Source organism: Littorina saxatilis, linkage group LG15, assembly GCF_037325665.1.
Source record: "Littorina saxatilis isolate snail1 linkage group LG15, US_GU_Lsax_2.0, whole genome shotgun sequence".
NCBI classification, from domain to species: domain Eukaryota; kingdom Metazoa; phylum Mollusca; class Gastropoda; order Littorinimorpha; family Littorinidae; genus Littorina; species Littorina saxatilis.
The window spans coordinates 26348516-26375418 of record NC_090259.1 but is presented as its reverse complement, the minus strand read 5'-3'; the positions used below and the strand labels follow the sequence as shown (position 1 = coordinate 26375418).

At 41.9% G+C, this 26903-nt stretch overlaps 2 protein-coding genes across 2 annotated transcripts in view; both read left to right on the top strand.

The window, feature by feature from the left end:
- LOC138948939 ((3R)-3-hydroxyacyl-CoA dehydrogenase-like) overlaps positions 1 to 16917 on the top strand; it is a 32074-nt gene extending 15157 nt beyond the window's left edge. Inside the window, exons 2-8 of the mRNA XM_070320605.1 lie at positions 2213 to 2332; positions 2691 to 2881; positions 4577 to 4672; positions 5607 to 5692; positions 8939 to 9066; positions 15081 to 15155; positions 15665 to 16917. Of these exons, the coding sequence (XP_070176706.1) occupies positions 2213 to 2332; positions 2691 to 2881; positions 4577 to 4672; positions 5607 to 5692; positions 8939 to 9066; positions 15081 to 15155; positions 15665 to 15681 (713 nt within the window). The 3' untranslated portion in view covers positions 15682 to 16917. The remainder of the gene's footprint in view (positions 1 to 2212; positions 2333 to 2690; positions 2882 to 4576; positions 4673 to 5606; positions 5693 to 8938; positions 9067 to 15080; positions 15156 to 15664) is intronic.
- A 2349-nt stretch (positions 16918 to 19266) lies between these two features.
- Positions 19267 to 26903, top strand: part of LOC138947972 (serine-rich adhesin for platelets-like) — a 30286-nt gene continuing 22649 nt past the window's right edge. Inside the window, exons 1-8 of the mRNA XM_070319497.1 lie at positions 19267 to 19476; positions 20125 to 20473; positions 20514 to 22438; positions 22840 to 22884; positions 23549 to 23635; positions 24803 to 24884; positions 25471 to 25547; positions 26361 to 26459. Of these exons, the coding sequence (XP_070175598.1) occupies positions 19267 to 19476; positions 20125 to 20473; positions 20514 to 22438; positions 22840 to 22884; positions 23549 to 23635; positions 24803 to 24884; positions 25471 to 25547; positions 26361 to 26459 (2874 nt within the window). The remainder of the gene's footprint in view (positions 19477 to 20124; positions 20474 to 20513; positions 22439 to 22839; positions 22885 to 23548; positions 23636 to 24802; positions 24885 to 25470; positions 25548 to 26360; positions 26460 to 26903) is intronic.

Below are 26903 nucleotides of genomic sequence, written 5' to 3'. Positions count from 1 at the left end.
GTTAACAGTGTACTGTTTGTTCACATGAGAGAGCTTAACACATCCTATAATCTGTTTAATGATCAGCGTTCTGATCTGCTTAGGATTCTTCCACCGAGTGATGCCTCTTTTTGTAAAATGCACGTGCCAACATTTAAGACACTTCAGTTCAAGGACTTGGAGGAAGGGTGTCATGAATTCCTACACATTGATCTGAAAAATCAAAGTGGACAACCAGTTGATTGTTTGTTTAACATTACATTGGAAATAGTTCCATAAAATATTGAGTATTAAAATGTCGAGTGGACCTACAATAGCTTATCCTGTTGCATGTTCAACTATAGAGTTGAAAGATTTAGCAGACGCTATCGACTTTGAGAGCAATGCTGAAGTTGGTGCAGTGTATGCATTCGAGTTTACAGACACTGGTCATTACAAGAGAAAGGAAATCGACGATGAAAAGAAACCAAGATTCCTCAAACTAGGTCAAATCCGTGATGTTAATGTACCTGATCCAATTGTCGATGACATATACTACATGTGGAAACATCAGAATAAAAAATGGGTACTTAGTCCTGTTATGAAAAAGATTGACTGGGAAATGAAGTTTGAATTTGTGAGTCCATACACTCTTGTTGGAAAAGACGACACATTCCGTAAGTCAATCAATGCTAAACCACTAATTGTTAGCCTTGTTCCTGCGATTAACAGCAGGGGAGAAGTTGCAGTTAAACCTTTCCATAAGAACAACTATCTCATTCACAGAAAACAAAGTGTTGAAAAGGACGCTGACACCATTGTCGATTTTATACCCAAGCTTCCAATAGGGCAGAATGCAACTATGATATTTGATATAGTTGTCAGGAAAAGGGAAGAAACCACAAACACTGTTCTAATGAGAGGAATAAATCTCAACTGGAGACCATTAAATGTTGAAGAAGTCAGAGTATTTATTGCTGTTCAAAAGGATTCTAACACAATAAAAAAACAGACGTCAAACCAAAATGTTGTTGTTAACGCAGATATAAATAATTTAACAGAAATAAGAAGTATTAATCTTACTTATCTTGATTTGATTGCTTTCTACTATACAGATAAGGTGTTAAGCAATGAACAGCTTCAAAGCTTAGCAGAAACACTGGCCAGTGAGAATTAAGATAAATATTTTATATTTTGCATTAAAAGATGACTAGCAGTGTGAAGCTTTATCCTAATATTGATGAAAGTGCAGCAGAAAGTCAACAATTCAGACTGGCACACATTAGTAATATACAAAAACAACTAGAAGATGAATTAGAAAAATATTCTCGCGCTAGACGTAAGTACTCAACAACTTACAACAGCCTTTCTAATGCCAGCACTGGTTCTACTATCCTTGCATCAGCTGCAGGTGTAACGGGAACAATTCTGTTAGCTACCGGAGTAGGGACTCCAGTTTCTCTAATCCTAGGTGGTGTCGCAGCAGCAGTTGGTGGTTTATCATTTATAGCATCAGCTATAATGAAAAAAATTGTGAAAAAGCTTGAAAAACACGAATCCATTTCCACTCTTGCATCATCAAAATTGTCTAGCCTAAAACTGTCTATCAGTAAAGCACTTGAAGATTCAAAAGTTTCTGACGAAGAATTCAAACAGATACAAACAGACTTTGATGACTACAAAAGTAAGAAAGCAAGTATTCAAACAAAAACACGAGCTGAATATAACAAGCCAATCGATATAGAAGATCTGAAAAAGCAGTTTTTAAAAAAGGGGATTCAAATAGGACGGGAAGAAAAAGTAAAAATAGAATCACTTGTAAAGAGTTAACTATTCGTTTAGACAGTCACATTGCATGTATCAGATATAATTCTAACAGTGAAAGAACATATGAAGTAAAGTTTGTAAATGAGAGAGCGTATTGAGCTTAAGAATGTTGTATCAGAGAAAGGGAGAATGTACGTTCTGGGTTACTGATTCCGACAGACCCGGAATTGGTTCAAAACAACCTTACTTTACTGTATTTTTTTTTGTATGGATTTATGCAGTATTTTTCTGATTTTGTCGCATGTTTCATTTTAGTAAAAGTTTAGTCCAGAAGCCTATTTTGCGTTAATATTTAGGGTCTGTCGGAATCGGTGAGCCAGAACGTACATTCCCCCTTTCTCTAAGCGGCCTGAATTGCCCAGCAGTGGGATAGTAAAGAATGAAATGAAATGTAACTATAATTCATGTCCTAATTTGCTTCATGCAGGAGGAGGTAGTGGCATTGGCAGAGCCGTGTGTCAGGCGCTAGCCAAAGAAGGAGCAGCTGTAGCCGCCGCCGATATCAACCGACAACAGGCGGAAGAGACCATTCAGCTTCTTAACAAAGGTAGAATTAGTTCTTATGAACAGAAGCAGGTTTTACAGTGGCCCCCTTCCTTTTAAGCCCTACAAAAGTCTGAAAAAATCAGATTTTGAAAAAGAAGGAGTCCTAACTAACATGGAGGTAAATCTACAAGGTTAGAACATCTGGAGAAAAAAAAGGTCTTAGAAAGGAGGAAGTCTTAAATGAGGGGGGGGGGGGGAGATGTTAAAAGGGGGGTTCTGCTGTATCATTAAAACCACCAATTTGCTCATTTTGGAGCTATGCATTTATGCTTACTTCTCAGTTAAGGCCTTAATTTTTCTGGCTGATTTATTCACTGGTTGTTTCAGGGTGGTCCAACTGAAATGTCAATATTTTTCAGATGTGCAAACCAAAGCGTATGAGGTGGATGTGTCCTCCAGTGCCAGTGTAAACACGTTGCTAGGCAACGTCAAGCAAGATTTCTCAGTAGCGCCATGTATCGCTGTCAACGCAGCAGGCATCACAAGAGACAAGTTCCTGCTAAAGATGGATGAAAAAAGCTTTGACGATGTCATCAATGTCAATCTTAAAGTGAGTTGTGTGACAAGAGAGAGTCGACCAAATGTGAAATACATGTATTAAATTAAATAAAATTGTGATCAAGTTGTAAGGTTGCTGATGGGGCTCACTAAGGTTGTGCTTGCTCAATTTTTTTTACTAATATATAATATGTTGAACAATATGATGACAATACGATGACAGTAGCTTTTACTTCAAGTGAATTGTGTTGAGATGAAATTCTACTACAGTGGAACCCCCTTCTAAGACCTCCCATTAGGGCGGGGATGTAGCTCAGTCGGTAGCGCGCTGGATTTGTATCCAGTTGGCCGCTGTCAGCGTGAGTTCGTCCCCACGTTCGGCGAGAGATTTATTTCTCAGAGTCAACTTTGTGTGCAGACTCTCCTCGGTGTCCGAACACCCCCGTGTGTACACGCACGCACAAGACCAAGTGCGCACGAAAAAGATCCTGTAATCCATGTCAGAGTTCGGTGGGTTATAGAAACACAAAAATACCCAGCATGCTTCCTCCGAAAACGGCGTATGGCTGCCTAAATGGCGGGGTAAAAAACGGTCATACACGTAAAATTCCACTCGTGCAAAAAACACGAGTGTACATGGGAGTTTCAGCCCACGAACGCAGAAGAAGAAGAAGAAGAAGACCCCACAATTTAAGACTTCCTCCTTTTTAAGACCCTCCTTTCTCAGACTTTCTGTTCATAACCTCTGTAAATCTACTTCCATTTTAAGACTCCCTCCATTTTAAGACTCCCTCCATTTTAAGACTCCCTCCATTTTAAGACCTGATTTTCTCAGATTTTTGAAGGTCGTAAAAGGGGGGTTCCACTGTAGCAAAAAAAAGCATAAAAGAAATATATTTCTTATTGATCCTGCGGTAATTGTAATGAAACAATCTTAAATTCAGCCGAAAAAAATATTCTATTTTATTTCTAATAAAACAAACAAATCATGGAGATGTTGACAGTACATGTATATTATATTCTTTGCAGTTAATTTGCCACAAAGACCATGAAAGTTTAGGACATTTTAGGCAGTCCTTGGCATCGTCTTTCACTGAATGTAAAAAAGTGGCGATTTGAAACAAGTATTGGTGTTTCCTCAACTGCTAGTGCCAAACAACATCCCTGGAACCAGTGAGTGGAACAACTGTGGGAGCATGAGCTAGGGTTGTGGCCATGATTCAATATATGGGTGCAGTAGTCAGAATAACCAAACAGCAATGACATATCTCCATCAAAACCTTCATTACAACGACACACTGCGTGTTGAAGAACATTGAAAGAAATAGGCAGCGCTTCTATTTTTCTGTCTATATCTTTCAATGCACAGCCATCCAGCCAATAACAGTGCTAGCGTCTGCCAATGCTGTGTACTGCAATATGCAGGTCTAGTGATGACACTGCTGTGTACTGCAATATGCAGGTCTAGTGATGACACTGCTGTGTACTGCAATATGCAGGTCTAGTGATGACACTGCTGTGTACTGCAATATGCAGGTCTAGTGATGACACTGCTGTGTACTGCAATATGCAGGTCTAGTGATGACACTGCTGTGCGATTCTGCTGTGTGTACAGTTAAGGGCAACAGGCTATTGCATGAAGATGTAATCTGTTTTTGACTTACGTGGACGGGTGCCTTTAGGTGTGTCTCTGTGAGTGAACCAGGGAAGTGTTAATGCAGCTGAAATATTTGTGTTTTCCAACCAGGGTACCTACCTAGTGAACCAGGCCTTTGGCAGAGCTGTAGCAGAAGCTAAGCTGGAGTTAGCGTCCATTGTAAATATTTCCAGTATTGTTGGGAAGGTACATCATTTTATCAGTGTGTGTGGGTGCGTGTGTGATTGTGTGTGTGCATCTAGCTTCTGTCCAACCATCTATAAATCTGTATAACAGAGACAAACTTCAGATTTTTGTAAATAAACTTTTGATTTTCTTTTTTGATTTCAAAGCCTCAGAGCTTAATTATTCTTGAGATTCGATCGTGCAGATCTGTTCAAAAGATGTTGGGAAATAATTATATTGGTATGTGTGCAATGTCCACCAGCTGTGGTTTATACCTACCTTTTAGTTCTGATTTTGACAAAGAAAAAAGAAAAAGCTTCAGCTTCAGCTACCACACACCAGGGCATTGCATACCCTCTGCGGCCCACTGAACCTCTGAGTTTCCTTTCAGTAAAAATGAAAATGTTAGGATACCGAGTCTGGGATAGAGAAAACTGGGCAGAAAAAATGCTATTTTCTTTCAAAGTAAATACCTGACATGGTGAGCCAAACAAAGTTTGAAAAGACGTCATAACGTGAATAACAGCGCGTCACGTAACAAATTCTGTCTCTTCTACTGCATGTCTCCCAAGGAACTGACAAAAAATGTTCAAAAATTTAGTCAAGCAGTATGTAAGAAATGTTAAGTCCTTTGTACTGGAAACTTGCATTCTCCCAGTAAGGTAATATATATTGTACTACGTTGCAAGCCCCTGGAGCACATTTTTGATTAGTGCTTTTGTGAACAAGAAACAATTGACAAGTGGCTCTATCCCATCTTCCCCCTTCCTCCGTCGCGATATAACCTTCGTGGTTGAAAACGACGTTAAACACCAAATAAACAAACAAATGTTCAAAAACAAAGTTCGTCTCACTGACTTTAACATATGCATTGGAAAAATAATCATACGGTCATCGCCAGACTGTGCATGTAACAGTATCATATATCATTAAGTGTTTTCTTTTCTTTGTGCAGACAGGCAACATAGGCCAAGCCAACTATGCAGCATCCAAATCAGGTGTTATAGGGCTGACCAAGACGGCAGCCATGGAACTTGCCAAGTAAGGGCCGGGATTCCTAGCAGCGACATGAGAACCCTTTCATAAGTGGACACCTTAACACTTTCTAGACCCCACCTATGTTGAGCAAGTTTTTTTTAGCCGAGACCAGCTGTCCTGCAGCAGGTCACTCAGAATTGTAGTAACTGTGTAGAAACTGTGTATCAACACGCTGGAATGCAGGCGTTAGATAAATGTTACAGGAAGCGACTGAAGCTAACAGTCTGAGCGGATATATCCGTACCTGGTCAGATAGAGCCATATATGAGTGGGTACGGATATATCCGTACCTGGGAGACAATGAGTTAATATAAAGGATACCTTTTTAATGAATTATTTTGACCAAAATACCTGCCATGAAAGGCCACCTGCAAAGTAGGGACACTTTTGGCTGGTCCCAAGGGTGTTTTAGTGCAGGTCTACCACTGTATAAAGATTTTTTCAACAGAAACTGTCTTGAAGTTTATGTTGAGCTAAGAAATCAAACAGTTTGTGTAGGAATTATTCTAACAACCTCAAGCCACGTTCTTCGGATGCACGCTATTTATGAAATTAAATTGTCATGGTAATTTAAAAACTGTCTTGATTCATATTAATCGCAGAAGCTTGCTTCATGTTTGAGAGTATATTATGAAATGCCAGAACTTGCCATATATGACATGAGAAAAATTCTTCACAAGATTATGCACCACACACTTTTTGAGTCACTTGAGAAAAAGTGACTCTATGTAATCGGTCAGTGTTAGTCTGTCCGGCCGGCCGGCCGTCCGGCCGGCCGTCCGTAGACACCACCTTAACGTTGGACTTTTCTCGGAAACTATCAAAGCGATCGGGCTCATATTTTGTTTAGTCGTGACCTCCAATGACCTCTACACTTTAACGATGGTTTCGTTGACCTTTGACCTTTTTCAAGGTCACAGGTCAGCGTCAAAGGAAAAATTAGACATTTTATATCTTTGACAAAGTTCATCGGATGTGATTGAAACTTTGTAGGATTATTCTTTACATCAAAGTATTTACATCTGTAGCCTTTTACGAACGTTATCAGAAAAACAAGGGAGATAACTAGCCTTTTCTGTTCGGCAACACACAACTTAACGTTGGGCTTTTTTCGGAAACTATAAAAGTGACCGGGCTCAAATTTTATGTGAACGTGACTCATTGTGTTGTGAATAGCAATTTCTTCCTGTCCATCTGATGCCTCATATAATATTCAGAACTGCGAAAGTGACTCGATCGAGCGTTTGCTCTTCTTGTTGTGTGCAGAGGATAAGCAGTAATTAGAGTTCTGCTTGTCATTAGCTAGAGTCTCTCTTTTTTCATTTACAGTCTCAGCTAAGTTTAACTTTTTCTTTGAGATGATCATATATGTCCATGGCATGAAATGTTATTTATGAATACAAAGCAACATAGATACAGTCGAACCTTCCCGCAGTGGGGCACTGCGGTTATGAAATTAAAGGCCCCTCCTGTTTTTGGAACCGCAGGAGCTTTCTAGTTTGCTGTTAGGTAGATTTTTGGTTCCTCTTTCCTGTCATGCTCTCTTTTTCTTCATGAATTCTTTTCTTTTTTCTGCCTTCTTGCTCATTCACCTGTATTTTTTCCAAAAATCTCTTCTCTTGCCGCTAAAAATTGTCTCGCGATTCATGTATAGTTTAATCTGTTAGTGTTCTGATGTAAGTCCAGCAGTAGATAGGTTAAGCCTATTTTAACATACTGGAAACTGGTAATCTTCCAGTAGGTATTAATTTAGTTTTACTAAAGCCTGCTGGGACACAAGTAATGGGTTAGTGCATTTGTAAACAGGAATCGCTTGACAAGTGGCCCCCTTCATCCCCCCCTTCCTCGTCCTGATATGGCTCTGCGTAGTCGGCTGGACGTTAAGCAACAAATAAACAAACAAACAAACAGTCGAACCTGACCTGGCGACCACCCCAAAGGATTCCTGACAAGGTTTTTTTTTCAAAATTAATAATTCACCTTTCTGCAGCAACCACCTGTCTATAAAGGCCGTCATTCAAATTTCTCGGCACACTGATCTCTGAAGACCTGAAATGGGACGGGAACACCACGTCCATCATTAAGAAGTGCCAGCAGCGGCTGCACTTCCTGAGACAGTTGCGCAAGTTCCGTATGTCACAGCAAATCATGGCGCAGTTCTATCATGCAGTCGTTGAGAGCACCCTGTGTTTTTCTATCACGGTCTGGTATGGCAGCACCACTGAGAAAGAGAAACAGCTACTGGAGAGCATTGTGCGGACAGCCTCCAAAATCGCGGGCTGTGACTTCCCCTCCGTTGCCTCTATCTTTGAGTTGCGCTCAGGTCGAAAAGCAGGAAAGATTGTTCGCGACCCCTCCCACCCGGCAAACCACTTCTTCGAGCCTCTTCCATCTGGTAGGCGCTACAGAGCTTTGAAAGCCAGAACTAGTCGCTTTCGCTCTAGCTTCATCCCCCATGCTGTACTGACAATTCCTGTAGTGAAGACGTAATATACTGTAGTTATAGGATTGGGGGGGGGGGTTCTTTTGTTACTTAGTCCTTTCACTGCATTCCATTACTGTTCTCATAACTTGTGATAGTGGAAATATGTGCAATGTGGAATGGTCCTTATTTTTTAGGTGCTGGAGTAGTTCTGTGATGGTAGTAGTTTTGTGCAATGCGACTCTAGGTTCAGGTGCTTGAGTAGATCTGTGATAGTCTGTTAATACTGTTGTTGTGTCTAACTGGCTAGATCATGATTATATAATTTTATGTGATGATCTGACTAAATGATAATAATTACGTGTACTACTTACTTTTAAATGGATTATAAATTTTAGGTATTGTTCTAGTATTCACTAATGTTGTATTGATATTACTGGCACCCCTTTTAAACTGATATGGTTTTTACCTTTACAAGGCGACGATGTGAATTTGTGATGTAGATATGTGGCTGGTTATGTGTGAGAATGTAAATAATTGTGTGTGTGTGTGTGTGTGTGTGTGTGTGTGTGTGTGTGAGTTGTGTCTGTGTGTGCATGACAGTGTAATGTACGTATGTATGCATGCATGGTGATGTGTGTCTGCATATGTGTCTGGTTGGTTTTTATTTTATTTTTACCGTGCCGTGCCAAGATGAAATCCTTTTGCAAAATTGGTGAATAAATATCTTGTTTGGTCAGCTAGCCCTTGGGTGGTGGTTAGAGACAGGTTGGACTGTATCTCCAAACGAAAGAGATTGGTTTTATGAAGTTATTGCATGTGCACAGGTTCAACATTCGAGTGAACTGCGTCCTACCGGGATTCATCCAAACCCCCATGACAGAGACGGTACCGGAGAAGGTGATGGGTGTGGTTGTTATGCTGACGCCACTCATGCGAATGGGCAAACCAGAAGGTATGCAGTGGAACCCCCTTTTAGGACCACCCACCCCTCCCCCATTTTCCAGTTTAACACTTTCGCGACGGGACACTGATAAATCAGTACCAGCGCTGACACGCCCATGGACGGGACGCGCATTTTTCAGTACCAGCCATAGAGGGTACACGACTCGTGATTGCTTCCCGGTTTTTGAAGCTTGCAAATAAATTGAGTTGTTTCCCTTGATACACTTGGCGTCCCCTTCTGCCATTTGCAAATCCGCCTGATTTGTGTGCGTTTTTGAGGGAAAAAAATGAATCAAAGGCGAGCCTTGTCTCGGGAGGAGATTCTCCGGATGTTGGACCTAGAGGATCCCGTAGAGCATGATTCGGACGTATCGTTTTCGCCTCACGAAAGCGATACAAGCAGTGAAAGTGAGGAAGAAACAGTCCCGTTGTTGCTAGTACGAGTCGGCAAACTACACGTGGTTGGCGGTGATACTGCTAGACGAACATGTATCTCGGAATCGTGCAGGAGCTATGGGGGCGTGGCAGCACTGATAACAATGGATGGCTGGAGCCTTCAAATCCTTTTGGAATTGTTCATAGGTGTACAGTTGGTACTTTGTTGTGAAAATGTGACTTATATTCAATATGGATTACCTAGACATCATTTGGTGAGTGTTAGATCTACAGTTTTGTTTCATTTGAGTCAGGATGCTGTGAGTGAATGCGTGATTTGCTTGTTTTTTTCTTTGTACTGTCTCCTTATTTCTGTGTACAATGTTAACAATATTTCAGCTAATTCATAGGTTTTACACCTTGTTTGGTTATAACATTATTTATGATACTTTCTGTTAAAAAATAACTTTTAAAAAAAGCAGTAGAAAATAAAACACACACAAAAAAACGTTAAAAAACACAAATTATCCCCCTTTCATCCCCCTTTCATCCCCCTTTGCTAAAACAAATCGCGTGACAAACTTATAAATATCACGACTGAACTGGGCATCCATTTTTGAATTAGTACACAAAATGTGGTGGTGATTGGACTTAATTCAAGCTTGCTAGACAGATTTCTTTACAGTTACTGATTTTTGGGAAGTTTCTTGGTGGCAAGCTTGGGCAGGCAGGACGTAAACGCCGTGGCAGTGCTAGTCACAATAGTGTTAAGGCTCCCTCCTTTTAAAGACCCTGTTTCCTCAGACTTTCTGTTCATGACATCTTTAAATTTTCCCCCATTTTAATACGCTATCCTTTGCTTGATTTTCTACGATTTTTAGTATGATTAACTGGTTTTTAATTAAAACTATATGAAGAGAAATCATTAACTTGTTAGTTGTGCTGGTTCTGATTCCACTTGACAGTTTGCAGTTATCACAATAACATTGTCACTCTGCGTAAGCAAGTGGAATAAGGGTGTAAAGGACTTTGAAGCAATATCCAATTTTGCACTCTATATTGTTACAAAATCCAACTGCAGTGTTGCAACATTAAATGAGACAAAAGCAACATGCACTCACCAAGCACTGCAAATAATATTCTGTTTTAAACTGATTATTGCTCCCAGGTGCACTTTCTAGTTTTCTCAGATCTTGTTGGAAATTAGTCTCGTGATCTTTGCTACAGCCTCAAGAATAACATTTTCACCAAAAAGTTTGTTGAAACGGTCTGACACAAATCTTTAATCAAAAGTGCAAAAGAAGATGGCATTTTCATGTTTTATGAGACACATGCATGCCTGCTGTGCATTATCAAAAGTAGACTGGGACAAACCAAACAACATTGAATAGGAATTTAATGGTGACAGCGGACGGGCGCTGTGGCGGGGTGGTAAGACGTCGGCCTCCTAATCGGGAGGTTGTGAGTTCGAATCCCTGTCGCTGCCGCCTGATGGGTTAAGAGTGGAGATTTTTCCGATCTCCCAGGTCAACTTATGTGCAGACCTGCTAGTGAATTAACCCCCTCCGTGTGTACACGCAAGCACAAGACCAAGTGCGCACGGAAAAGATCCTGTAATCCATGTCAGAGTTCGGTGGGTTATGGAAACACGAAAATACCCAGCATGCCTACTCAACGAAAGCGGAGTGAAGCTGATTATGCTCTTTGAGTATAGTGTGGGGAACCCAAATGGGCAAACGACCTCACACGTAACCAGACAATTCTGGAACGCTGAAGAAGAAGAAGAAGTCGTGACAGCTTGCCTTGTTGTTTGCTTTCCTATTAAACCAATAGTAGTTTGGGCAATATTATGCACATAACTTCCACACCTGTTATTTTATTTTATTGTCTTTTTCAATTATCCCAGCGAAGCTGGAGGTATCCCGTGAACGCTATACTGTAATCGACTTGAGAAATGTGCATACCGAATAATACATGATAAAGAAGGATTCTTTGTGCCCGGCTACGTGCTACAGGTGGAGATGGAAGTTCACCAAAAATTGGGACCATACTAACAAAAATACGGTGGGTGCAATAGTCGCCCCCATTTTTTCAGCAAACGCCACCCAAGGCCGTTTTGGACGGAAATTCCGTAGTTTCCAAGTCTATGGATAAAGCTCGCGTAAGAAGAATACGTCACGGTCGAAAATCTTTGACGTCAATTAATGCATCATGACGTCATGCCTCCCTGAAGTCTTTCTCTCTCGCGCAGTGTGTGTGTTTGTGTTCATTTTGTGCACATGTATTAGTGTTACTGTTTGTGTGTGTACGTGTGTGTGTGTGTGTGTGTGTGTGTGTGTGTGTGTGTGTGTGTGTGTGTGCACGCGTGCATGAGTCTGTACTCGTATGTGTGTGGTGTGTGAGTGTGTATTTGTGTGTGTGTGTGTGTGTGTGTGTGCGCGCACGCGTGCATGAGTCTGTACTCGTGTGTGTGTAAATGTGTGTGTGGGTGTGCGTGTATGTGTGTGTGCGTGTATGTGTGTTTGTTTGTAAAGGTGTGTATGTCCGTCTGTCCATATGTGCGTATGGGTGTGTGTTTTGTGTGTATGAAGTTTTTTGTGAGAGTGAGTGAGTGCGTGTTAGTGAGTGTGTGTATGTGTGTGACTTGGGGTGTGTGTGTGTGTGTGTGCGTGGGTGTGTGTGTGTGTGTGTGTGCGTGTGTGTGTGTTTGAGAGAGAGTGTGTGTGTGTGTGTGTGTGTGCATGAGTTTGTGTGTATGTTTGTGTGTGTATGAGTGTGTATTATGTTTGTTTGTAAAGGTGTGTGTGTCCGACTGTCTATGTGCGTATTTGTTTGTGCGTATGTACAGTGTGTGTGTGTGTGTGTGTGTGTGTGGGTGTGTGTCTGTATAAGAGAGAAAGAGAGAGTGGGTGGGTGTGTGTGTGTGCGTAAGTGTATGTGTGTTTGTAAAGGTGTTTATGTCCGTCTGTATATATGTGCGTATGGGGGTGTGTTTTGTGTGTATGAAGTGTGTGTGAGAGAGTGAGTAAGTGCGTGTGAGCGAGTGTGTATGTGTGTACGTGTGTAACTTGGGTGTGTGTGTGTGTGTGTGTACGTGTGCGTGTGTGTGTGTTCGTGTGTGTGTGTGTTAGAGATAGAGAAAGAGAGAGGTTTGTCTTTCGCTGGGGTATGCAGTGCCTTGGCGTTGCACATCTACTTAATCCCAGCGAAGCTGGAGGTATCCCGTGAACGCTATACTGTAATCGATTTGAGAAATGTGCACACCGAATAATACATGATAAAGAAGGATTCGTTGTGCCCGGCTACGTGCTACAGTTGGAGATGGAAGTTCACAAAAAATGGGGACCATACTAACAAAAATACGGTGGGTAAAATAGGCGCCCCCATTTTTTCAGCAAACGCCACCCCAGGCCGCTTTGGACGGTTAGAAATTCCGTAGTTTCCAAGTCTATGGATAAAGCTCGCGTAAGAAGAATACGTCACGGTCGAAAGTCTTTGACGTCAATTGATGCATCATGACGTCATGCCTCCCTGTAGTCTTTCTCTCTCGCGCAGTGTGTGTGTTTGTGTTCATTTTGTGCACATGTGTTAGTGTTACTGTGTGTGTGTGTGTGTGTGTGTGTGTGTGTGTATTTGTGTGTGTGTGTGTGTGCGCACGCGTGCATGAGTCTGTACTCGTATATGTGTGTGGTGTGTGTGTATTTGTGTGTGTGTGTGTGTGTGTGTCACTGTGTGTGTGTATGATGTGTGTGGGCATAAGTGTATGTGTATGTGTGTTTGTTTGTAAAGGTGTGCATGTCCGTCTGTCCATATGTGCGTATGGGTGTGTGTTTTGTGTGTATGAAGTTTTTTGTTAGAGAGTGAGTGAGTGCGTGTGAGTGAGTGTGTGAGTGTGTGTGTGTTTGTGACTTGGTGTGTGTGTGTGTGTGTGTGTGTGTGTGTTTGAGAGAGAGAGAGAGTGTGTGTGTGTGTGTGTGTAGGTGTGAATGTGTGTGTGCATGCGTTTGTGTGTATGTTTGTGTGTGTATGAGTGTGTATATGTGTTTGTTTGTAAAGGTGTGTGTGTCCGACTGTCTATGTGCGTATTTGTTTGTTTGTTTGCTCAACGCCCAGCCGACCACGAAGGGCCATATCAGGGCGGTGCTGCTTTGACTTATAACGTGCGCCACACACAAGACAGAAGTCGCAGCACAGGCTTCATGTCTCACCCAGTCACATTATTCTGACACCGGACCAACCAGTCCTAGCACTAACCCCATAATGCCAGACGCCAGGCGGAGCAGCCACTAGATTGCCAATTTTAAAGTCTTAGGTATGACCCGGCCGGGGTTCGAACCCACGACCTCCCGATCACGGGGCGGACGCCTTACCACTAGGCCAACCGTGCCGGTCTATGTGCGTATAAGTGTGTGTTATGTGTGTATGAGATTTGTGTCAGTCAATGTGTGTGTGTGTGTGTGTGTGTGTGTGTGTGTGCGTGCGTATGTACAGTGTGTGTGTGTGTGTGTGTGGGTGTTTGTTTGTTTGTTTGCTTAACGCCCAGCCGACCACGAAGGGCCATATCAGGGCGGTGCTGCTTTGACATATAACGTGCGCCACACACAAGACAGAAGTCGCAGCACAGGCTTCATGTCTCACCCAGTCACATTATTCTGACACCGGACCAACCGGAGTGTGTGTGTGTGTGTGAATGTGTGTGTGCATGAGTTTGTATGTATGTTTGTGTGTGTATGAGTGTGTATATGTGTTTGTTTGTAAAGGTGTGTGTGTCCGTCTGTCTATGTGCGTATTTGTTTGTTTGTTTCCATAATTATCAGGGCGGTGCTGCTTTGAGATATAACGTGCGCCACACAAAAGGCAGAAGTCGCAGCACACTTCATGTCTCACCCAGTCACATTATTCTGACACCGGACCAACCAGTCCTAGCATGCACTAACCCCATAATGCCAGCCGCCAGACGGAGCACCCACTAGATTGCCAATTTTAAAGTCTTAGGTATGACCCGGCCTGGGTTCTAACCCACGACCTCCCGATCACAGGGCGGACGCCTTACCACTAGGCCAACCGTGTATGTGCGTATGAGTGTGTGTATTGTGTGTATGAGATTTGTGTGAGTCAATGTGTGTGTGTGTGTGTGTGTGTCTGTGGGTGTGTGCGTGCGTATGTACATGTGTGTGTGTGTGTGTGGGTGTGTGTTTGTGTGGGTGTGTGTCTGTTTGTATAAGAGATAAAGAGAAAGAGAGAGAGAGAGAGAGAGAGAGAGTGGGTGGGTTGGTTTGTGTTTGTGCGTGTGCGTAAGTGTATGTGTGTGTGTATGTGTGTTTGTTTGTAAAGGTGTGTATGTCCGTCCGTCTATATGTGCGTATGGGGGTGTGTTTTGTGTGTACAGTGAAGTGTGTGTGAGAGAGTGAGTGAGTGCGTGTGAGTGAGTGTGTATGTGTGTACGTGTGTACGTGTGTAACTTGGGTGTGTGTGTGTGTGTGTGTGTGTGTGTGTGTTCGTGTGTGTGTGTGTTTGAGAGAGAGAGAGAGAGAGAGGTTTGTCTTTCGCTGGGGTATGCAGTGCCTTGGCGTTGCACATCTACTTAATTATTATTTTATCCAACAGCCCAGTTTTATTGAATCACTCTTACGTTATTTTTGTCAACAGAAATTGCTGATGCATGTGTATTCTTGGCGTCAGAGAAAAGCAGTTTCATCACTGGAGTGGCACTGGAGGTTACAGGTTTGTCTAATAGATGCCAGATTTGTAGGCTTTAGGTGGGCTTTATGAATAATATTCAGTCCACAGTAATAACAAGGACAGAGTTGTGTTTCTCTGAAAATAAACATTTTGTCTAGGAGGGAAGTCAAGACTTAGTAGCCGTTACAACAAAAGGTTTGTATCTTATCAACTTATCAGATTTCTTTTCACTCAAAAAGGGAAATTCCTTTCAAATACACCCCCCCCCCCATTACACACACACATATCTACACACACACACACACACACACACACACACACACACACACACACACTTTTAAGACCATTCTCACCTTAATTTGGATATTTCTGTCTGTCTGTCTGTCGTAATGACTCTCCGTCTGTCTGTCTGCCTGGCTGTATTTCTTTGAAATTGTTTCCTGTCTGTCTTTCTGTATATATATATATATATATATATATATATGTTTATTCATTTATTAGTTTGACTCTTGGCTTTTGATTCATTAATTGTATTGTCTTATTGTGTGCAGGGGGACTCAATATGTGATTTGTGTGAGTGCTTTATGGACTTGCCTAACAGCTGACAACAGTCCATGGAGTTAATGAAAACATTTTTCAATGAATGCATGAGGCCTTTCCAAATTTTTATTTTGTGTGTGTGTGTGTTTGTGATAATGAGAGCTAGTGCAACTGGATAGATGGAAACAAAATACAGGCGAACCTCTCTATAATATTAACAACCACCCACGGGACTGAAAAAAGTGGTTGTAGACAGATGGTCGGTATGTAGAGGTGACTTATTTATGTATGTAAATAAAGAAATAAAAAACTCATTGGGGATCCTTTTGGGTGGTTGTGGACAGGCAGGCATTATCTAGATTTCGTTGCCACAGGGCAGGTTCAACTGTACCGCACAACATGCAAACAAATTATAAAAGGGGTTGAAGTGTTGGTGGTTAATTTGTGTTTTTTAAACAGAACCAACTGTTTTAAAGATGTGTCTTGTTTTGGGTGTCTGCTTAAAGCAACCTTGAGCATGATTATTTTATTCTGTGGGTTTTGCATAGAACATTATTATTGCTATGTAAAAGGCAAGATTTTATCTATTGCCTAGACCCCCTACCCATCTTTTTGTTTGTCTCACTTAATCATGGGAGTGCGTATGAAACCCCCCGCGGGTTAGGGGGAAGAATTTACCCGTAAGAGGCGACTAACGCATTCTGTTTCTCCTTTTACCCTTGTTAAGTGTTTCTTGTATAGAATATAGTCAATGTTTGTAAAGATTTTAGTCAAGCAGTATGTAAGAAATGTTAAGTCCTTTGTACTGGAAACTTGCATTCTCCCAGTAAGGTCATACATATATTGTACTACGTTGCAAGCCCCTGGAGCAATTTTTTGATTAGTGCTTTTGTGAACAAGAAACAATTAACAAGTGGCTCTATCCCATCTCCCCCCTTTCCCCGTCGCGATATAACCTTCGTGGTTGAAAACGACGTTAAACTCCAAATAAATAAATAAAGAAAGTGCGTATGAATTTACAAAATATCAGTAGTGTTTCCTTTGGGGGATGGGGGTAGCAGGATTGTTTACATTGTTTTTCTTCATGATAATGATGTCAAATCATGCTTTTGAAAGAAACGTTTTCATGAACTGGAAAAAAACGATTTGTAAGTAAAGATTTGATTTTTATCAGTTTTGGAATGAACTGTGTTCATGAAGACATTGTTGCAAAGGCATATCAATTTTTCACCTCAAAATAAATGGACATTTGATATTTTGTAAACATGATTGTCTGTGTTAATATGTGAATGTACATGTGTGTGTGTGTGTGTGTGTGTGTGTGTGTGTGTGTGTGTGTGTGTGTGTGTGTGAAATAAAGATTGGAAATGTTCAAATGTCATACAATGTCAACACACAAGAACACCAAACTGTGTTCAAAGTAACTCAACCAAATTCATAGCTGATGGTTCTGCTCTAAATTCTATCTAAATTATATCAGTTTCTGAGAAAAAATAAAAAAGCAAACTTTCAGTCAATCCAAAAAATTATTGATAATTTTGCCTATGAATGTTTTTCTGAATATTAATAAGTAAAATCATATTTTTTATGAAATTATGAGTACATGTACCTTTAAAAAAAATGACACGGACAACAACAAGCACAACAACAACAATGAAAATTATAATTAAAAAAACACCACTAATGACTGCTTTTCTACTTATAAATCCACAATTCACATCCCAATGGCGAGTTGGTCGTTACAAGGGATATAACTAATACGTAACTAAAATGATGGGAATGAATAGAACAAGGGGTTGTTATTTCCCTTACAGACCAGCGCATTTGCTATTCCTATACGGGATAGGCATCTTCAAATGGTTCGCATTTTAGAAATGTTGCTTTTGTTGAATAGGCGAAGGGTAACTTGAAGTTAAAAACCCCGCGTGTGAAAAGGGAATACGTTCCAGGTAAACAAACAGAAAGTTACCATTCCTTGTACCTTTGGGCTTACAGAGACAACGATTGCTGTGATTACAGAGATAATCTGATATTCTCCTCAGGTATGCTCTGATTTTCAGGTATTTTTGCCTGTACTTTGTCTATGTAACAACTATTTTCTAGGCTAGTAGTAGTAGCAGAGAAGACATTACCATTTACTGGAAGTGGATCTCCTTTGCCAAAAAGCCTTGTTTGAATGAATACTTCATGGAGGATCCTACTCTTAGTCCTAGGCAGTGAAGGATCTGACAGGGACGCGGGTGGGGGTGGGGGAGTCGTGTTCCAGTCTCTTGTTATACTATGTATAGCTGCATAATAGGTTACATGCCGAGTCTCAGTGATTATCAAAAGTAATGGTCTCAGTTAGCGGATCATGAAAAATGCGAGCTTCAGCGAGCTTTTTCATGACCGCGAACTGAGACCATTATTTTTAATAATCACTGAGACGAGGTATGTAACCTCTTTATTCCTCCTTTCTTCAGTTATTCAAAGAAAAGAGGAATTTTTGTGCGAAAGTTTGATCGAATCCAAATCCCTCAACCAGTCTACCTGCGCTGGCGATTGAATAATGCGCGGTTGTATAGTTCAGGGAAAATCAATCAATTCTGTTAACACTTCTTGTCGGTTTCCCTGTTTTGGACTAAAATCAAGTACACAGTTATGACGTTGTTATTCTGCTGTGCCGGTAAAGGCAGATAGTGTGTGTTCTGGTCATGTTTTGGTATCGCTTAGGAAATGTTCTTTCTTCGAATGGGACAAGCAGACGAACTTTTGCACCCGTGTTCCAACATTAAAAACTGTATGAAGTTCCGTTTTCTGGGGCAAAATAGTGTATGAAACCGCTGTATGTTCTTTAAATTGATGCGATGTGTGCATTTGGTTGCGTGTGATCTGTTTATAAAATGAAATATTGTCGAAAACTAACCGTCGGATTGCAGTCTCTTGTCCAAGCAACTCAGTTCAGAAAATTTGGAAGGGGAACTACTCTTGTCGTACGAGAGTTACTTGCCTTGGGAGTTTGCGTGCACTCATAAGAGATCTAAAGCGAGTTTCTCTGCACTGATCGTTAGATTTGGATTTAGAAAACAACCAAACTCATAGATTTTATATGGAGATTAATGTGTTCAAGCCTGTAGTTGCCAGTTTAAATGCAGTATGTTTGTATTGTTTGGTCTAGAGATGTATATTTCGTACATTGGAGCGTTCGGAACTTTTCAATCGCTAAAGTAGTTCCCTCAAAGTCTAACTCATCAACATGTGAGCTATCGAGGATTCAGGCCCGTTGTTGGGTAAGTGATTTTGGTTGTTGGGTAAGTTACCGAAAAATAACTAGCCCTACACCTTTACAGAGAGAAAGAAGCAGAGGGGGGAATAATATATCATTATATGAATGTGCTTTTGGTAGTTTGTCCTGCTTGTGATTCGTGAATGGGAGGCTAGCTTTCAAGCTGAGATTTCTGTGGTAGAATTTGCCTTTGAAATTGGATGAGATTGGCGTTGGATACCCCAGCTGTGGCAGTAATAGTTCAGTGATCATGTACCAAAAACTATCCTACATGTATGCACTCTTTGTTGACCTTCATGTTGCTTCTAAAACGTTGCAGGAAGATAAATCAAATGACGTGGGAACAAAATGGCAAAGGATGATGATGATCAGTCCAAACCGTCCGAGTCTAACCAGCAGCAGCAAGGCAAGCCCAAACGTCAACTACCATATGGCTGGATTGTGCGTGTGTCGAAGAGCCACCCTGACCGTGTGTTCTACTTCAACACAGTGACTGGAGCTTCAACATGGGAACTGCCCGATCTTGTGGAGACAGAACCAAGCTCCAGCGCCAATCAGGTAGGCTAGGTGCACCTACACCATAGTTATTTTTATGTGCATCAGAAATAATGGTGAGGTAATTTTATGGGAAATGTGTGTAAGACTTTGACTTCTCACAGTGGTATAAGACTTTTGTTCCCACACATGCAGTGGCTAAGAGCAACAGGATGCAAATTATTCGAATTCATCGGTCATTTCCTCATAAAGCAGAAAGTAAGGTCGCCTTCTTTCAGTTTATGCTGATTTTTGTTTGTGCATACATATACTTCTGTTTCAAGCAGTTTTACGGTTGAATGAGACTGAATACATAAGGCCAAAAAAAATAATAGGTGTGGTTACGGTAACATAGCCAAAAAAAATAGGGTAGGAAGGTAGGCAATCACTTTTTTTTTTTAAACTTTTTTTTCTAATGTGTACAAATTAAACCTACTTGACAGGGAAATAAGTGTGCGACTCGGGCGCTTTCGCTTTCATTGCGTTTTCTGCACTCGTTTTCTTGTGTGTGTTTTTTTTTGTTGACAAATGTAATAAAAAGTTATAGGGTCGGCCCCTAAAAATAGGGTAGGTCGGGTTACCGTAACCACACCTATTTTTTTTTTAGGCCTTATGTGCTTCTGTATCCGGCATTAATATTCTTTTTCCTTCAGTGTGTTTGCTTTGTTTCAGTCTGAAAAGCCACCAAAGAAAGAAAATTCGATAGACCCACCACCGAACAAGGAGAAAGTGACTCATCAACCCCCGAACAAGGAGAAACCAAGTCTCATCTCCCCAAAGAGAGAGTGTTTGCTTCCCTTTAAGAAAGCCCACAGCTCGAGAAAGTTAGACTTGAAGAATTTCCTCAAGCAGCAGCACCTGAAGAAGGTAGAGCAGCTGAAGAAAGAGGTGAACAACGTGAGGGAGGAGGATCAACTGGACCTGAGTTGTGACGATACGTTTGTGTCCAGCTCCAACCTTGACTACACCTCCAGCAGCTCTGACGACAAGTTGGAGTCGTGGGATTCCGACTCTGGCCTCGGTGAGGCTGCTCTAGCCTGGAGCCAGCACGTCCCAAAGAGACTCTGGCCTCGGTGAGGCTGCTCTAGCCTGGAGCCAGCACGTCCCAAAGAGAGGGAAACTGTGTGAAACCGCAACCAGCGAGAAAGTTGAAGAGAAGAAAACACACTGGACTGGTTTATGGGATTCGCCAAACTCTGATCCTCGTTCGGATGCTGCTGCCACCCCTACGTCTGATAGTGATTGTGAAGGGTCAGCTCACAGCGGCCTAACGGAAGAAGAACTGAAAATCATTCGCTCCCCTATCGCTACACTGTTGGGCAAGAAGTATGACTCCAAACCGACTCCCAGAATACAAAGTACGTCACAACATGAAATTGTGACAAGACAAAGTGACGCTTCTCAAAGTCAAAGTACAATCCCGACTAGTGCCAGCTGGAGCACAAATTTGGCGGATGTGATAGTGAACCAGGACATGAACATGGGCAACAGCGGCAGTAACACTCCGGGTTGTGAACAGCCGAGAACTGCCAACATCCCGCAATCTTCTCCTCTGTCAAGCACTACAAAAATACCTTACCCCCTACAATCACTCTTGTCTCCGCTTCTGCAGACAAACCGGTCTCCGACAGTGTCCAAGTTGGGTCAGGCACCAGAGTCAAGGACCACCAGCAGAGCTTATTCACCGCCTTTGTCACCAGCTGCAAGACACCAAAGGGCTGCCAGTTCACCACTACAGACTGGTGAAGCGGTGACTGTGGAGTTCAGGACAGGAGTGAAGCGTAGAAATGTTCAGAAAACTGCGGTGCCGGGTTCACCAAACCAGGCAGGAGGGCAAAGCTTGAGCAAGAAAGTTAAAGAGAATTTGTCTGCTCCAAATTCAGTGGTTGAATTAAGGCAAGGCCTGCATCCTATCTCACCCTCTGGGTCAGAGAAGAAGAAAGCACCATCAACTGACGTTAGTTCAGTGCTTCCCAAAGTTGTTGAACGAGCACCTTTTATTCCTAGGGTTTTGACTTCAAAGCCTGCCAATAGTGCTGTTTCAAGCTCACGAGAAAAAGAGACCAGTGCTTCTATGGCTGCCACTAGCAGACCAGAATGCCTGCCACAGACTAATGACAAAAAGCTCAGGTCCACCGGTGACGGTGTTGAAAGTCAGTTAGTAGCTGATTCAGGCGACACCTGCAATGCTCCACAAACAAGGTCCTCTGGAACCTCTGCTTCGACGGACATCTCCGGTAGTCGTAAACGAAGATTGAAGCGCTTATTGAGTGATGTGGACTCCATTCAGTTTACTAGGGAGAGTTCCTCAGCAGTTCAAACAGGATCTTCTGCGTCTCCTTCAAACAGACTGTCAGACAGCACTGCAGAGAGGACCGTGCCTGCTAGTCAACTAAACACTGCTGGCGATCAAGAAAGCAAGGCAAGGAAAATGAAAACACGAAGCAAAGCTTGGTCAAAACAACAGAAGGCTAGTTCAAGTCCTGATGCACTGACTTCGGAACTGGTGCCTTCAGGAACGTGTCTCTTAGCAGCTCAGTCAGTGACTTCTCCTTCTCATGTCTTCGCTGACACAGTTTCAATCTCTCCACTCGCAAATCCATCTCTTTGCACCTCAACACTGGAACATACCCCACCCTCAGGGTTCCCTTCCGTCGCTCAGCAGCAGTTACCATCAGTGTTCAACTTGCAGTGTTCTGCTCACGCGTCGGACCTAAAACAGCAGAGACTTAGTGGTGAAATCTGTCCACCTGGGTTTTTTGGCACTCAGAATGGGAATTCTACTCTGAGCGGTGTGTCGTCTGCTACTGTGGGAACCACGCTGTCAGGTCCGCTACAAGCTAATGCTTCAGGGATGGGGGCTACTGCTTTTCCTATTTCTCCTGCTTTTACGCTGAATCCCGTTGCTTCCAAGTCGCCCGTTGCTGCACAAGAGGGCGCTGTTGCTATGGAAGTGGATGATGATGACGACCAGATTATGATGGATGTAAGTGTGTGTGTACAAATGCAGTGTGTGGCTTGTGCTTGTATGTGTCCTACTCCTACTTTTCTTCTCATACATCAACACATGTCTTGTGTATTTAAATATTTTCCAGTGAAGACACTGAAGGAATGCTGGACTATCATGTAATGGTAACAATAGCTTATAAAGGATTTATGTGTTTGCTTGCTTACTCTCTTTTTTCGACTCTTTTTTAAGAAATTACCTGAAAGAAATTTGCATTTTTTTTGTTCAGTGGAGTGACGCGTCAGTTCATCACTTTATGACTTATCTAGATGTGAAATAACTTTACTTCTTATTGTCGATTTGCATCTTAGGTTTTTGGGTGTACTTATATTTCCTGGACAAACAATATTTTAATACGCTTTGTTATTTTTATTTTTCAGCTGCAAGAGTTCAGAGAAAAGTTCAAACCAGACATAAATGCAAAGGTTTGTACAATCTCCATATTGCTTTATTGGCTGAAGAGTCTACTACTGTTACATGTCAACAATTTTCAGAGTGATTGGAATGCGAAAACAGTTGCGTAACCTTCATGAATTTTTATCTCTGGCTAGGAGTCTTTGCTAATTCATAAAATCAGCAGATTTTGAGAGACAGTACAACCTTTGAACGCTGAAAGAAAAAGTTTTTAAAGCTATGTTAGGCCAAAAAAAAAAAATAGGTCTGTTTATGGTAACCAGACCGACCCTATTTTTTTTGCGCGACCCTAGACTTTTTTTTGGCATTTGGGGGAGAAAAAAAAAAATCTTGTTTTTTTGCAAAATAACGTAAAAATATGGTTTTTTGGAGAGAAAAAAAAAATCCCGACCAACCGACCCTATTTTTTTAGCCTATTTTACCATAAACAGACCTTTTTTTTGGGGGGGGCCTTAACCTTTTCTTGCAAATGAAGACAGAAAACTCTGTTTTACTCTTAGTTTGTAGAAAAGACCAATTATGTTCTATTGTAATTGTTTTCTTATCAGAGTTTTTGTGTATTCATGTGGGAGCATGGGTATGTGAGCACAAGACAGTGCTAAGAGTGCATAACACTTTTTTCACAAAACTGCTAGATTGTAATGAAGAGTATAATGAGTTTCAATCCTATTCCAGGCCATGGGAATGCTGACAGAGAGTGTGCAGCAGGCACAGACCACAAGACCTGTTTCTCCTGTCCAAGGGCTTCCCACCGCCAGCAAGGTAAACCTCTAGTTCTGTCATGAAGCGTTTGGTACGTGATGCAGCAGTTAGGCACCGCATGGGTCCTGTACCTTCGCTTTCGGTCATGGACGTTTATCGGGGGTCTCTCCCCTAGATCGACTGCCTGCCACGGCTGTTGAGCTCGGTCTGCCCACCGATGAGTAGAACACGTCGGCCCCTCACTTCGTTTAACCCGCCAGCAGAAGCGGTGTACCGGAGTGTGGCCACTGTTATCCCTAGCAGCTTTCTTGGAGCCAGAAGGGAGAGTTGAGTGTTGAGTGAGGACCTCTGTGGCTGTGCAGTTAATTTTTGATGAATTAATTCCTTGAAGCTAAAAGCCATTAGTAGAGTGTTGATTTTGGTATTAGTTCAAGTGGAGGGATGGCCTTATCCCATGTACAAGACTGGCCAGATCTGAGATGAAGATTGAGCCAAATTGTTAACATGGGCCGGGCAGAATGGACTCGTCAGCCCAGTAAGGCAACTATTCTTGGGGAGGGAGCAACCCTGAGAAAAAGCTCCAACCGCCGAAAACGGAAGACAGCAGCCAACTTGGTGCGGGAAATATACCCTCCGCGGGTTAGGGGGAAGAATTTACCAGATGCTCCCCAGCATGTCGTTAGAGGCGACTAACGGATTCTGTTTCTCCTTTTACCCTTGTTAAGTGTTTCTTGTATAGAATATAGTCAATGTTTGTAAAGATTTTAGTCAAGCAGTATGTAAGAAATGTTAAGTCCTTTGTACTGGAAACTTGCATTCTCCCAGTAAGGTAATATATTGTACTACGTTGCAAGCCCCTGGAGCAATTTTTTGATTAGTGCTTTTGTGAACAAGAAACAATTAACAAGTGGCTCTATCCCATCCCCCCCCCCCCTTTCCCCGTCGCGATATAACCTTGAACGGTTGAAAACGACGTTAAAAACCAAATAAAGAAAGAAAGAAAGAATCCCTTTAAGGACATCTTCCCCCCCCCCCCCCCCCCCCCACACACACACACACACACATAAATTCCCCGTCGCGATATAACCTTGAACGGTTGAAAATGATGTTAAACACCAAATAAAGAAATAAAGATAATAAATATGATTGTAAGTGACACAAAAATGTAGGCAAAATACTTGACATACTGTACACTTCAGTGCTTTCTTCTTGCTTTTTTTGTTTCAGCTTGTTTATCTTGTTGTTGACACCAATGTGCTGATTGGATCGCTCAAGTTTGTGCAGAAACTCAGAGACATGGCGTTGAAAGGTCAGAGCTGTGTTTTTTCTTCTGAAACTCCCATGTACACTTGTGTTTTTGCACGAGTGGGTGTTTACGTATGTGACCGATTTTACCCTGCCATTGAGGCAGCCATACGCCGCTTTTGGGGGGAACTGTGTTTCAGTTTGTATTGATTCTCCAAACAAAAACCAAGCAGTTTACAATGACAGGATAAAAATAAGATTGGACAATGTGCTACTGGCATCAAACATTCAATGGAAACTTTTCAGTAAAAATTGCATACGGTGGGTGTCTGTGCACCCTCTTGTGTGTAAATGCATGCAAGCATGTGTGTAAATACTGTAATATACATTTCTCTGTCTGTGTGTTTGTGTAATGATTGCATCCATATTGAACCCCATAACTTTTTGCCAGTTTTACCAGAGTACGAACAAGGGATTTCACTGGTTTTGCAAACACCAAAACACATGTTGCCTTTAACTTTGTGCAGAATCCTTACCAATTATTTTTCTAACCAAATAGAGAGTTTTATTAAATAATCATGTTCTTCTTTTTCTCATTCGCTCCTAGTAATCATTTTAATTTTGAGCAAGTTTTCATTTACTGGTTTCAGACTATGGACGTCCTTATCTCGTCATTCCATGGATAGTGCTGCAAGAGTTGGATTCCATGAAAGGGTCTCGCTTCAGGGTAAGATCCTGTGCTCTTTTTCCATTTGTATAGAGTGTTGTGCTAACTAAGACTGACTGACCGGCACGGTTGGCCTAGTGGTAAGGCGTCCGCCCCGTGATCGGGAGGTCGTGGGTTCGAACCCCGGCCGGGTCATACCTAAGACTTTAAAATTGGCAATCTAGTGGCTGCTCCGCCTGGCGTCTGGCATTATGGGGTTAGTGCTAGGACTGGTTGGTCCGGTGTCAGAATAATGTGACTGGGTGAGACATGAAGCCTGTGCTGCGACTTCTGTCTTGTGTGTGGCGCACGTTATATGTCAAAGCAGCACCGCCCTGATATGGCCCTTCATGGTCGGCTGGGCGTTAAGCAAACAAACAAACAAACTAAGACTGAGAACTGAAGGGGATTCACGAACACAAGATTTTGCTACAGGTTGGGATGTACATTAGATGATGTTCTCAAATAACTCTATCGGGTTTGTACTTGTCAGTGTCTAGGCCAGTAGCTTTCGGTCTAGGCCGGTTCAATGTCCATAGTTACCGCCCTGGCAGGCCTGTTTCTCAATAATTTAAGTACACCAGTGTGATATTTTTCACTTTGCTGTTGTTTGTAATACAGTGGAACCACCTTTGTAAAACCTAAACAAATCTGAGAAAATCAGGTCTTGAATACGAAGGAGTTAAAAAAAAGGGGGTAATTTTACAGAAGTTATGAACAGAAAGTCTGAGAAAACAAGGTAATAAAATTAAAAAGGAGGGAGTCTTAAATTGGGGGGTCTTAAAAGGGGGGTTCCACTGTAGTTTGAAATATTGGCGCAATTTTCCTCCACAGAAAATGAGCCATGAGAAGAAGGCACAGGATGCAGTGCGTTACCTTCATTCCTGTCTCGTCTCCCAGCATCCTCGTGTTCGAGGCCAAACCCCTGAAGAGGTGATATACTCCTTGCAAATTATTATACACAACTCCCCTGATTGCGTCGTATGGCTGCCTAATTGGCGGGGTAAAATCGGTCATACACGTAAAAGCCGTGGGAGGATTAGTCCATGACCAAAGAAGAATATTACACTCAACAATATCAATTTGGATTTTCATATATATTCAAATATGATAAATAAATGAGTTGATTAAAAATCACTAAGCAAGAAAGGTTAAAACCTTATTAGTGAATGTTTGGTTTTGTCCCGAATTAAATGTTTCAATATTTTAACCTTTCTTATTTTTATATTTAGTCAAGTTTTGACTAAATATTTTAACATCGAGGGGGAATCGAAACGAGGGTCGTGGTGTATGTGCGTGCGTGTGTGCGTGCGTGTGTCTGTGTGTCTGTGTGTGTGTGTGTGTGTGTGTGTGTGTGTGTGTGTGTGTAGAGCGATT